The sequence below is a fragment of the Anolis carolinensis genome, chromosome 6, assembly GCF_035594765.1.
Source record: "Anolis carolinensis isolate JA03-04 chromosome 6, rAnoCar3.1.pri, whole genome shotgun sequence".
Lineage (NCBI taxonomy): Eukaryota > Metazoa > Chordata > Lepidosauria > Squamata > Dactyloidae > Anolis > Anolis carolinensis.
In genome coordinates this window covers 12953134-12967129 of record NC_085846.1, presented here as the reverse complement: position 1 = coordinate 12967129, position 13996 = coordinate 12953134, and the positions used below count along the sequence as shown (strand labels likewise).

At 41.3% G+C, this 13996-nt stretch overlaps 2 protein-coding genes across 3 annotated transcripts; one reads left to right on the top strand and one right to left on the bottom strand.

The window, feature by feature from the left end:
- Positions 1-150: 150 nt before the first annotated feature.
- Positions 151-8238, bottom strand: cd2bp2 (CD2 cytoplasmic tail binding protein 2). 2 transcript variants are annotated; one of them, XM_016997536.2, is made up of 7 exons: positions 8095-8238; positions 4540-4621; positions 3713-3848; positions 3278-3435; positions 2004-2517; positions 1003-1127; positions 151-488 (listed from the first exon to the last, which is right to left on the bottom strand). In XM_016997536.2, exons 2-7 carry the CDS (start codon positions 4612-4614, stop codon positions 378-380), a joined length of 1119 nt encoding a protein of 372 aa, XP_016853025.1. In that variant the 5' UTR covers positions 4615-4621; positions 8095-8238; the 3' UTR covers positions 151-377. The 2 variants fall into 2 exon arrangements, with proteins under 2 accessions (XP_016853025.1, XP_008119203.1); XM_008120996.3 differs by having other exon boundaries at positions 1003-1130; positions 8095-8237.
- Positions 8239-8329: 91 nt separating this feature from the next.
- LOC100556541 (sesquipedalian-1) lies at positions 8330-13979 on the top strand. The gene is made up of 3 exons (XM_016997530.2): positions 8330-8521; positions 11120-11368; positions 13190-13979. Exon 3 carries the CDS (start codon positions 13202-13204, stop codon positions 13841-13843), a length of 642 nt encoding a protein of 213 aa, XP_016853019.1. The 5' UTR covers positions 8330-8521; positions 11120-11368; positions 13190-13201; the 3' UTR covers positions 13844-13979.
- The last annotated feature ends 17 nt before the right edge of the window (positions 13980-13996 follow it).

The window sequence follows — 13996 nt, the reverse complement described above, 5'->3', positions numbered from 1 at the left end:
TAAGACTTCCATGAATCTATGCATTATAAAGGACAGGACTAGAAAACTGGGCTGGAGGTGGAAGAAGACTTGATGGCTTGTATCTGCTTGTCCCAACTAATGAATGGATGCAATTGCCATCAAGGAAACAGTAGACCAACCAACCCAGTATCAGGCTGATTCTTTTATTTCTCCACAAATCTGAAACACCTCCAGGATTAATGATGAATCAAGCCTCTTCTCTTCTCTGCAAACACACGAATGCGCACACACACATACACACAGAGAAAACCCTCCCCTCCTCAGCCCCCACCCCCTAAAGTCCGGCAAGGTCTTTCATTCTGCCACCGGGTTGAGTGCCATGTCTTGCATTCCGAGGGGCAGGAGGTGGGTTCCGATCACGTGTAGAGGTCGAAGTCAATGCGCTTGGAGTTGTAGAACTGGCCCTCAGAATTTTCCACTTTCCGGCAGTAAACCCCGTCAGGGAAATAGCCCTGGGACACCCAGTCCTGGAGGGATACAGGAGAAGAGAATGTAAAAATAGAAAGGAAACTGACGCCAGAGTGAGGAAGCAAGCAAGCAAATAGACCCAAGAAGCACTCAAGGAAGGAACTAATGTAACCAACAAATGTTATATTAAAGCAATCAATGCCAAGCTGATTCCAAGGAAGTTTGTTTTTGCACCAGTTCTGTACCCATGACCATCCAGATCCCAGAGTTACAACTACATCAACAATCCATTATTATGAAGTTCCAAAAAGTTGTTGTGCATCTTCTAAGTCTGACTTATAGTTTTATAAGTTATAGACTATCACATAGTTTTTTGCAATTTTTTTCAGATGGGTATTTATTTATTTAATTTGTATACCGCTCTTCTCCCCCAGGGGAGAAAGCCTTTGCCTTTCTCCAAAGCTGACAGTTTGACTTGTTCAAGGACAGTAAAAACAGGGCAAAAAATGTACGCGTATATGTACACACACACACATTAACAGAAATCTGTTTCTTCCATCTGCATTCTCTTACCTGCATCTGTGAGCTGCTAAATGGGCCATAGAGTTCGGATGAGTTTGTGTTTTCCCATTTATATTCCCACATCACCTCAGAGAGAGAGTTGTCGTCATCATCATCCTGCTGCTGAGCCTCGCTTCCTGCTGTTGGAGAACATTAAAATAGGTCATATGTCAGAATTATTATTTTAAAAAAGAGAAGACAGAGTTAGTATACTAATTGGAAGTAACATTTCACTGTTTGACTTAGTGTTATAGGTGTAGCATTTAGTGTTTCAATGCATTTTACTTTAACCCTTTGTCTTCTGGTAGTTGTGTAAACATGTGTACTTGTTTGTTCTTGTACAATCTGATCATCGCTTGATGTTGTCTAAAATGTGTATGTTAAAATAATAATAAAAATGCATAAGAAAAAAAATGTCATATGTCAATTCCATAAAAATCTAAACAACTAAGAACAGCAACACAAGGAAGCTGATATTTGGATGTTTTCTTGATCAACACAGGGCCCTTTCACACTGCCCCTTTATCTCAGGATCTGATTCCAGATTATCTGTTTATCCAAGGTTATTTGACAGTGGGGACTCATATATTCCAGTTTAAAGCAAATAATCTGGGATCAGATCCTGGGATAAAGGGCAGCATGGAAGGGCCCTTAGAATCATAGAGTTGGGAGTGACCATATGGGCCATCCAGTCCAACTCCCTGCCATATAGGAAAAGCACAATCAAAATACCCCTAACAGATGGCCACTTGGCTTCTGTTTAAAAGCATCCAAAGAAGGAGTCTCCACAACACTCTGAAGCAGTGCAATGAGTTCCGTTGTTGAACATTATACCAGACCTTTTCCATGACCCCTTTACTTCCTAAGCACAAAGAAAATCTTGACATCACACAACTTCCCTCAGGCAGTGGTATGACTCAGCAATGAATTATTTCATGTGATTCTCTGTGTTTCCACTTCAAGTGATCCCAATTCCATAGTGTTCTACATGCCTGAAAGACTCTCTCTCTCACCTGCCGGCGTCTTCTCCCCCAGTTTTGCTTCATCAATATCTTCGGCAAACATATCAAGCTCCGGCTCAGCACCGGAAGGTGCTACATGAGGATGCTCCAATGCCCGGAGCCTCAGCGCCAGCTTCTCCCGGGTCTCCTGGTAGATCTCGTACACGCCCCGAGCCACCATTTGGTCAGCCAGCCCAGACAGGCGCTCCAGCTGCTCTTTCCGCTCTGGCGACCCAATCTTCTGGGGCTCCCCTTGCTCAGCTTGCTCTGCTTCGTTTGCCTTGAGGCGGCTCCAGGGCTTCTGCTGACGCCCACTGTTCTTGGGCCCACCTCTATCTCCAAGCCTTTGAATGGCTCTGGCCACCGTCTCGCCAGGTTGCACCAAATCCACCATCCCTTCTAATAGCTCCTTCTTCCCTAAAGGTGTCTGGCCAATTTCAAGGTCATCTTCGTCACCTTCGCCGTTGTCTTCCCCAGAATCCAGTGGTGGTTTCTTCCGACCAGGAGGCTGTTCTTTTATTTTGACCTAAAGGGAAAGATGGGAACTATGGTAAGCAAAATACTGTGCCATTAAAATGTGTTTATGGTCAGGACAAAGAATTCTAGTGGATATTTAAGTAATGATATCACAGGGCAACATACACTTAGGTGCCTCAGATGTTAGCTCTCTTTCTGGGTATACTTAACCTACTAATTCCAAAAACGGCACCGGTTTCCCTCTATCAGCTTCAGTTTCTGAGATACAGAACATACGCCATCTATCAGTTGCCATCTGTTTGCCCATAAAAAATGACGATAACCATATTTAAGAAACTAGAGTTGATGCAGTCTATACAATTTTCTGAATCATCATCCCAAATAACCCCAGGAACAGAGCTAGAAATCAATTTTTTTATTGGGCTGTATATTCTTTATGAAAACATTTGCACCCAATATAACATAACATACTCATTCCCATAAAAAGAACTGGGAAAAGGAAACCAAGACCAGGAATTGTAATTGTTTAAAATTATACACAGGCTTCAATAAATATATTCATCCTACACGGTTTTTAGAAATGATTTTGGAGCAGCAAATACATGAGTAGCTTGTCTTAAATATTTTTTATGATACTAATACTAATGTTTTTCACATTTTCTTTTTAAAAAAAGGTTTAACAATAGGGACCTTTTTTCTGATTTCTTCTGGGGTTTCCCCCAGTCTTCACATCTTTAATTAGACATATGTGAGATCATAGCTATATTTGTACTGACTACTTTACATGGAAGCCATAGAGATGGTCTTACCCAGTCTATGTTGTCCAACCAGTTGTCACGAATCATTGCCTCTTTCTTCAAGAAGTAGTTGCCCTCTGAATCGAAATGGCCTTCTTCCATCTCTTCCTGCAAATTGAATGGGGTGATCCGAACACCATCTTCGTAGTCAATAGTGGCAGATTCCTGCCCTACAAGAGTGAAATAAGGGGGGGGATGTTTGATAAAGCCGTTGCCAATAATGGCTACCCCTATTTTAAGAATTGCTGACAAAACAAACGCCATTTGATTTTGAACACTTAATCTTTGCAGTTATTTTGAAGTACTAAAATAGCTATTCAGTCACCCAGATTCCTTAAGGGCAGTCTTATCCACGCTGGTGGCATCTGAAATCCAAACAGCCCCTCTTATTTATACAGCATTTTAGAATATTTAATCCCATTGAATCAAATACAGTCTCATACATACCCTCCACATCATCTGATGCCAAGATGTCATATTTACTGCCTCGTCCTTCCTCCTCTTCGTCATCTTCCTCATCACTGTCTAATGAGTGTTTGCCCTTAAAACGACTACCTGGCCCACCAATGGCAGGTTCTACAAGCTGATCAGGAGAGAAAAAATAATGAGGAAATGATGCATTTTCAGAAAGACTAAAGTGCCTCTGTTATTTTGTCATTCTCAACACTTAGCAGTTTACCTCTGTTGTAAGAACAATATGGGAACCAAAAAGGCTCATCTAGTCTTTCTCACAATGCCTATTGAAAGCCACATCCCAAAACATGAGTGCAAGAAGACCAATAATTCCAACTTGTGTACACAACAATTGGCAGTGGGAGTCATCATCTCTGATACTAGGAGTAATAGACAACTATCAATACTTTCCTCCTCCTATCTTTTAAAATCATTCATGTGGTGGGCCATTTTCAATGAAATAAATACAGCTTCCTAACGTTAACATGATGTGAAAATATTAGCTAGATTTCACTCAGCTTTGTCACCTAAATACCAAGTGACAGAATATAACTACCAGCATCCTGGTCCTTCCAGATGTTTTGACTACAAAGATCCAGACTTAGCAAGGTTATTATTGTTGTGGTTTGTCTTCAAGTTGTTTCTAACTTAGAGCAAACTTATCATGGGAGTTTGGGGGTCTGAGAATTTGTCACCCAGTGGATTTTCATGTGGAACTGAACCCCGGTCTTCATAGTCCAATGTTAACACCACTATGTCTCACTATTTTTTAAAAAAAATTAGATATTAAGGGAGGGAAAAGGGGTTTTCTTCTGTCATACCTTCTTCTTTGGCAAACTCATTTCCTCTTCATCTTCATCACCTTGGTCTTCAAAGGTTACCTTGCGTTTTGACATAATGGACCTATGGAAAGCAAAATAGACTCAAAGGAAGATAGAGAGCCCTTTATGCACCCAAAACCAATGTCTTCAGACTGGACAGCTTTCTGGAAAGCAACATGGCGATAAGGTCCTTATCTTCACCAAACACAAGCCAAGGCAACGTTTGTAAACAAGCAGCTGCTGGTGCCATCTTTGTGGTACAGATGGACACGTGGGATAGCGGTGTTTATACACATTTCTCGTCCCTCTGCATAAATGCATATCCTACACTATAATGCAACTGAAACACTGAAATAATCCCACAGTGAAATAGACACAGAGAAATAAAGCAAATTAACAAAAATCATTGCATACTCTACTGCATCATCTTGCTTGAAAACACTCACATAATAAAAGACTTAATTAAAATTCAGGTTCTGAGAAAGAAATATAGACATGCAGTTTCTGAATGTTTGCAAAACACTTTCTTAAAGGTAGAATTTTTTTGTTTACTTTGGAAATTGATTGTGGCTAGTAAAGGCTGGAGCGGGGAAGAATACAAAAAAATATAAACCACTATTTCTGGTTGTTTTTTCTTCTCTTACAATATATTACCACCTTTCATAACAATCTGTCTCAATTAACACATCTGCAACAAACCCACTAGATATCTTCTAAACTAAATGACACGAACAAATTAATGTGAGGGCATCCCTTCCAAAAAAAACTGCCCTGCAAAATTGAAAGTCATAAAACCTTTTTTAATGTACACTAATATAGAAATTTGCTTTGGTAAATCCAAAAATAGCCTCATATTTGCACCATCATATTTAGTTTTTGTTACAACTTGCTTTGCTATCATTTTGCAATATGTGACTGAGTATGACTTCTTTGGGGAGTGAAGTTTAAACATTAAGGGGGAGTTTATAAAGTTACCTCATATATCCTATCTATGCTGCCATATAATGCAGATCAATGTAGCAAGCATTGGAATGGCTCTTGGACTATGACTTTGGATTTGTGTGATTTTATTAGCTGATTTTAATGTATCAATTTTGGAACACTTAATGATTTTAATATTTGTATTGATTGTTTCTGTTTGTCGCTTGTATGACATTGAATATTGACAGCTTGGAAGCCATGCTGAGTCCCCTTCGACATGAGAAGAGAGGAGTATAAATATAGTAAATAAATAAAATCAATGCAGTTCAATGGCATTATATGGGTCTGCACTGACCATATAATGTAGTTCCAAACTGCATTGTGTGGCACTGCAGATCCTGCCATAGGTTTTCAAAACACTTTAATCCACTGCTTTGAAAAACAACAGCCCATTCATTCAAAAGCACTAAAGGAAATCACGCTGGGACATTAGCATGTGATCAAAACAGAGTAACAACTGAATTGATAAAACTAGCAAATATGTGAAAGAACTACGTGTGGCACAGCAATTTCATCGGGGTTTTCAGCACCTAAAAATAAATTTGGAAGAGCTACCATATTTTTTTAAAAGTTTTTTCCCCAGGCAGACTTGTGCAATCCTCCCACCTTTGTCCAGATTGAATATAAACTGGTTGTATATGTTCTTTATAAACTGATGTTTTAACTGGTGTGTGTGTTGTGTGTTTTATAACCAACGGCACATGTCGTATTTTAATATGTTTTCATTCTCCACCTCAATCCACGAGAAGAGGCTGGTATGAAGTAGAAATAATAATAATATCAACAACAATAGTGTGGTGGAAATCAGTAGACTGTTAGGAATTGTGGGAGTTGAAGTCCTAAATACCTGAAGGGCCCAAGTTTGCTCATGGCTGGGCTAGATGACTCTTATGGGTTCTTCCTCCCCAAACACTACAGCCCACCACCCAAGGGATGCTTTCATTCAGAGACAATTTCATTCTAGATTTTACGTGTTTCCACCACCACAAACATCCCAGTATTTCTTACTCTCTGTATTGGTGTGGAATTTGCATGATCCCACCCACTCCTCTCCCTTAACCCTTTCCTACTCTTTTCAACTCTGTCTGCATAACAAACTGAGCAGCAACTAAACATACTGGAGTTTGGGGGATTGACTCATGATGAAAGTTGTAGTTCACCCTGCATCAGGTCAGAGCACTCTGAACCCCACTGACAATAGACTTCAACCACATTTGGCACACAGAACCCCCATTACCAAAGAAAAATACTGGAGAGGTTTGGGGGAAAATTCATCTTGATTTATAGCCATTGTAGGTACTGGAATGTATAGTTCACTCTGGACCCCACCAACGATGGCCCTGGACCTAACTTAGCACACAGAACCCTCGTGACCAACAAAAAATACTGGAGGGACTTGGAGGGATTTATAGGAGTTGTAGTTCACCTACATCCAGAGTGCACTATGAACCCAAACAATGATGAATCTGGACCAAACTTGGCATGCATACTTGATATGCCCACATTTGAATACTGGTGGGTTTTGAGGGGAATTACCTGGACATTTTGGAGTTGTAGGTATTGGGATGTATAGCTCACCTGCAATCAATGGGCACTCTGAACTCCACCAAAGATGGAATTGGACCAAACTTGGCACACAGAGCCCCCATGACCAGCAAAAAAATATTGGAGATCTTTGGCGGAAATAATACATTCACCTTGATTGGGGGAGTTGTAGTTCAATTACATCCAGAGAGCACTGTGAACCCAAACACGGATGGATTTGGACCAAACTTGGCACAGGTACCTGATATGGCAAAATTTTATTACTGGAGGGGTTGGGGGACAGGGGGATGGGATGGAACTGATCTTCCTTTCTGGGAGTTGTAGTTCACCCACAACCAGGGAAACTGTGACCTCCACCGATGATGGACTGGGACAAAACTTGGCATACAGAACCCCCATGGCTAACTCAACCTACTGGAGGGGTTTGAGAGGACTGATTCACCAGAGTGGGAGTTGTAGTTTACCCTACAGCCAGAGAGTACACTGAGCCCTACTGATGATGCATCTAGAGCAGGCCTGGGCAAACTTGGGCCTTCAGGGTGTTTTGGACTTCAACTCCCACCATTCCTAACAGCCTCAGGCCCTTTCCTTTTCCCCCTCAGCCGCTTAAGCGGCTGAGGGGGGAAAGGAAGGGGCCTGAGGCTGTTAGGAATGGTGGGAGTTGAAGTCCAAAACACCCGGAAGGCCCAAGTTTGCCCAGGCCTGATCTAGAGCAAACTTGCCCAACATGACAAACTTTTATGTAGTGATGGAATTTCAGGGGGTTAACCTGGCATGATGCCAGTTAGAATTAATCTACATTATGCATTTTGTACAATTAAAACATTGACTTTTCCAAATAACCAGGGCAACGCTGGGTCCCCAAGCTAGTAATATAATAAATATGGATATGCAGATATGGATCTGATGAACTCCCACTCATTAATGGGGAGTGATGTGGAAGCCCCCAAGGCCTATTCCTCCCTCCTGGCCTCTGCTAATTATAATATGCTAATTATAATATGTTAATTATAATATAACAGCTCTCACCTCTGCAGCACGCAGACCACTCTCGGCCCACCTCAGGGAAGGAATCAACATCCGGGTCCTGCCACCATTCGAAGCCGATGCGACAACAGGACGGCTAGAGGACTGCTAAAGGGGGGAGCCTTTGGCGCATGGGAAGTGACGTCAACTCCTGGCAAACCGTGGCTTCGCTAGAACTGAACAGCGCAGCTGTGGGCAGTATGGGCAAAACTTAAAGGCACAGGCCTCGCTTTTGGCCCTGGAAGAGACCCCACAAGGGCCATTCAGTGCAACCCCATTCTTTGCAGGAATATTACATACTTATCAAAGCACTCCTGACAGATGGCCATCCAATCCAGCCTTTGCCGAAGGACCTCCAGACAAGGAGACTTCACCACACTCTCAGGCATCTTGTTGGAACAACTTTCAGCAAGTCCTTCCTTATGTTTAGGTGGGATCTCTTTTCCTACCATTTGAATCCATTGCTCCATGTCTATGGTCCCCTACCATGTAGCTGAATAAAATCCCACATTATCTGCTTTGAACTGGGATATATGGCAGTGTGGACTCAGATAACCCAGTTCAAAGCAGATATAGTGAGATTTTCTGCCGTGATATTCTGGGTTATATGGCTATGTGGAAGGGCCCTGAGGGCCCTCTTACACTGCCCTCTACCACAGGATCTGAACCAAGATTATCTGATTTAAACTGGATTATATGTGTCCACACTACCAGATAATCTGGGATAAGCAAGTAATCTGGGTTCAGATTCAGGGATATAGGCGCAATGTGGAAGGGGCCTTAGGGCTCTTCCAGACAGGGCCTATATCCCAGGATCTGATCCCAGGTTTTCTGTTTATCCCAGATTTGGCAGTGCAGACTCATAATCTAGTTTAAAGCAGAAAACCTGGGATCAGATCCTGGGATAGAGGGTCTGCCCTGAATAATAATAGTAGTAATAATAATAATACAGTGAGTTGTGCATTTTCCAGGCTGTGTGGCCATGTTCCAGAAGCATTCTCTCCTGACGTTTCGCCCACATCTATGGTAGGCATCCTCAGAGGTTGTAATGTATACTGGAAGACTAAGCAAGGAAGGTTTATAGTTTTTACTGCTTAATGTTTCCAATATACCTCAAAACCTCTGAGTTTGCCTGCCACAGATGTGGGCGAAACGTCAGGAGAGAATGCTTCTGGAACATGGCCATACAGCCCAGAAAATGCACAACTCAATGATTCCAGCCACGAAAGCCTTCAACAACACAATAATAATACATTTTATTTATATTCTGTTTTATCTCCCCGAGGGGTCTCAGCAGATTACCACAAACACAGATAGACAAACATTCAATGCGGAATAACAATGACATACAAATACACAGAGCAAAGGTGAAGGCTTCCCCTTTCATCTCTGGCTTTCTGGAGGTGGTGCTCAACTCTGGTCATGGGGACGTGCTCTTATTCCATTTCCAAGCCAAGGAGCCTGTTGTCCGTAGACACCTCCTGGCCTTGTTGATGGCATGGCTGTATGGGCACCTTTATTACCTTCCTGCCAAAGCGGTACCTATTGATCTACTCACATTTGTATGTTTTTGAATTGCTAGGTTGGCAGGAGCTAGGGCTAACAACGGGAGCTCACCCCAACCCACGGCTTTGCACTGCCAACCTTTAGATCAGCAGATTCAACAGTGCAAAGGTTTAACCCATTGCGCCATCATGGCCCCTAAGTCTCTAAAGCCTATGTTTGTCTTGTCTTTGTTCTATGTTAAAAAGGCATTGAATGTTTGCCTATATGTGTAATGTGATCCGCCCTGAGTCCCCTTCGGGGTGAGAAGGGCGGAATATAAATGCTGTAAATAAATAAATAAATAAATAAATAAATAAAGCAGCAGTAAACACACTGCCTCCATCTTCAATGTGACATTACTTCAATATTTAGACATAGCTATACACAACATTAATGTATGTTTCTTATATATTAATAATATACTAATAAATTTTATTTATTACCCAACTCTCAAGGCGGGGTACAACAGTCAAAAACATATGAGCACAAAATATATAAAATAAAAGACAGATAAAAGCACAAAATATTTTTTAAAACTTGCACCAAACACAGATACAGAACTGGCAGATACTAGCAACAGAATGTAAATCAAAACTCATGACTGAAAGTTGTCTAGGGAGGCATATCCCTGAAACACATAGCCTGAAGGTAACTTTATACACAGAATTTTGAATAGTTGTATGATGCAATAAAGCTTTTGTACACTGAAAAATCTGCAAACAAAGGTGTGCCATCCCAGCCCCCAGGTGGACAGTTTGAGGCTTTGGAGCATTTCAGTTTCCCAGACACTAAACCTGAACAGCATTGCTTCAAATTTAGCCATCAAGGAGGACTTATATCTTCATGCTTAAAACCTTGTTGACCCAAGGCCCCACGCTTATTTTATGGCATGTGTTTATGGCATCTGTTTGGTTTTTAAATGTTATTGCCATAAGATGCAGCCACAGCTAAAGAGTTTACTGCCACAAGATGTGGCCGCAGATGCTTTGGGAGCGGCATTAAAAGCAGTGGCACATACAGAAAATATATCTAGACCTTAGAAGCAGCAGTGTTTAATTATAAAGGTTCAATGGAAACTCCATAGACAGGAACAATGTATTTTATGTTTTCTTCTTTCTTTTAAAGTTTGTAAGAATCTACCCGCAGAAGCCTCAGAAAAGCAATAGAACAGGACATCTCTCCCTCCTAAAACTACACAATACCACCATCAAATTGTCCCAACCCCTGAAAATCACCAAGCTGTTATTAACTGACAACAGTCTAAATATATGATACATGAGACGGGTTCAGACAAATTGTAACGATTTTATAGGGTCCAGCAGCAACTCAAGCTTCTTTTGCCCTACGTTTCCCACAACAATTTGTTCTTACAACTGCTTCATCTGTTTCTTGAAATAGGGCTTTTTAGGACCAGAGAAAACTTTCACTTCATTTTTTAAAAAATCCACTACTCATTTAGGGTTTTTTACTTCCTTTTCTGTAGAGCTGCCTGTTCTTCCTGCTTTTGGAGAGGGTGAGAGAAACAGTCAAGACGCTGTCATCAAAGTGCGTGATTGCTTTACCCTCCAGCCTTCCTGGAACACGGGATCAAGTGACTTCTAATACTACCTGGATGGGGAAAGGCAGGTAAATGCAAGCCCCTCCTCTTCACCTTGGAAACTATTCTTGTGGAGCAATGAAGGAAGTGGAGTGACCTGGAGGAAAGTCTTAAGGGAAGAGCTGACTTCCAAAGGTAAGGGGCATTCAGTGTCTCAAAAATCCTCAAAAACTGGCTCAAAAATGGGCAGAGGCCCTGCTCTCATTAACTTACTTCAAATAGTTTCAAAAGGGAACTTCTTTTCTATGTCTCATTCTCTCAATTTAACTACAGTAGAGCCTCACTTATCCAAGATAAACAGGCCGGCAGAACATTGGATAAGCGAAAATCTTGGATAATAAGGAGAGATTAAGAAAAAAGCCTACTAAACATAAAATTACATTATGATTTCACAAATTAAGCACCCAAACATCATGTTTTACAAGAAATTGACAGAAAAAGCAGTTCAATACACAGTAATATTATGTAGTAATTACTATATTTACGAATTTAGCACCAAAACATTTTAACATTTACTACAAAAACAATGACTACTAAAAGGCAGACTGCCTTGGATAATACAGAACCTTGGATAAGTGAAGCTTGGATAAGTGAGACTCTACTGTACATTTTAAGATCAAATTTCCATGTTTTCATTCCCGAAAACTCTTTTCACCCATCATCCACACAATGGTGGCACAATGGGTTAAACCCTTGTGCTGGCTGAACTGCTGACCTGAAGGTTGCCGGTTTGAATCTGCGAGACGGGGTGAACCCCTGTCTGTCAGCTCTAGCTTGCGGGGACATAAGAAAATCCTCCCAGCTAATACATTCCAGCATCCTTTGGGCAATGTTTCTGTAGACAACTAATTTTCTCACACCAGAAGTGACTGGCAGTATGTTCTCAAGTCACTTTTGACACAATAAAAAGCACCCACATATTTGTCTTCTCATTCATCTCCCGATTTCAAACACTCTCCTTCCTAAACATCACCCTTCTTTTATGTCTGCAACTTCTTTAAAAGTTTATATTTAAGACTCATATCTATTTATGCCTGCATGTCACTATTAGTTTGCTCAATCCATAACTTTATTTCCATTTGGTTCTTCTATTTTACTCAAGTATTTTTGCTTGATGTTTTTAAAATCCCACTTCCAAATGGATGAGCCATATCTAACATTGTTCCTCATCTCCTGCTTTCTCCCACCCTCATATATTTCAGTTTTGCTCTTGCTTCACTCATTTCTGTTATTTTCATCTCTTACCTCTGCCCTATTTTTCTTCCATCCCATCGCCATGATGTATTCTTTCACTTCTCATTTTCTGTACTGATTTGTATTTCCTCCTTTGATCCCTCCATCGGTTTTTTTTTCTATTCTAATCCATAGTAGGGCTGGATCATCCCAGGCTGAGGTTTCCAGACCAAAACCTGATCTGCGGACGGTTTCTATGAATCCTCACTGTATTGGGGTCAATAAGCAATATATATTAACTACCAACCCATTATTGCTTGCAGCTTGTCATTCAAACTCATATATTTTGCTGTTTGGAAATTGAGAAATTCTATCTAGAGAGGCTGTTTGTAAATCAAAACGGAATGAGGGGACTATTCCCCACATTTGCTAAGGATGGTAAGCTCCTTTTATTTTGGCATATATGCTTTCAGCTAGTATGTGGATGAGCCCTTGTGCCACAATTGGAAGAGAAGGAGAAAATGAAGTAAATCCATACATCTTTCAAGAGAAACTTGAAACTTGTTGCAAATTGTAGCAACAAATCAAAAGGCCTTTAGGTTGTAGCAAGTTGCTCCTAGTTGTTGATATGGAGGTCAACTTTTCTTACCTAGAATTGACCTTACCTCCAAATAAATGGGAAAATTTGTACCTTGTCATCTGGAGATGAACCATGAACACCAGAGACCTAGTACATGGTTGTTTGGCTTGTTTTATCACCCATTGTCTATTTCCTTATTTTAGGATCCATCCAACATGAAGCTCCGTATGTCTGCCACGATTCATTCTTTCCCCTTCGGACATGTCCCAGAATGCCAGGGTCTTCTGTATAAGAAGAGCATTCGCAGTGCCTCCTACCACCAGTGTTGGTGTGAACTCTGGGGCAACCTTCTCTTCTGCCGGGAGCGACATGGAGACCGTGGCCCTCCTCAGCTTATTGTCCTAGAAGGCTGCACTGTGGAACTCCAGGAATCCGCATCTGAACCATATACCTTTGAAATTTCCTATCCAAATGGATTACCTGGTAGCCGCTCCTATAAGATGGCAGCAGGAAACCAAGAGACAATGGAAGGTTGGGTGAGAGCTATTAGTGCAGCAGGGTTTGGGTACCTCCGAGCCTTGGTTGATGACCTAGAGAGTCAGTATCGCAGGCTGAAGAGTCAGGAACAGCCCAAATTAGAGGGAAACCCAAAACGTGTAATGGACCTTCATCTACCTCCTTCAGTACCGAAGCTGGAAATGGCATCCCACAACATGGATTTTACTCAACTCCATCTGGAATTTGGGAAGGATATTGTGAAAGTGAGACACATCTGGCAAGAAGAAAGGAGAAGTCAGCAGCAACTGGAATGGGTTCCAGAAGCCCTGGAGGGAGAGAGCTTGATAGATTTCGGGTAGAGGAATAAACAATTCCAAACGTTTAAGTTTTGGGCAAAACTCAAATATATATGAAGTTTGTGGAAAGAGGGGCACACAGAGAGCTAGGCTATGTACATTGATACAAAATAATGAATAAATTTGTATTTTGAAGAAAGCTTGAAATGTATGTGT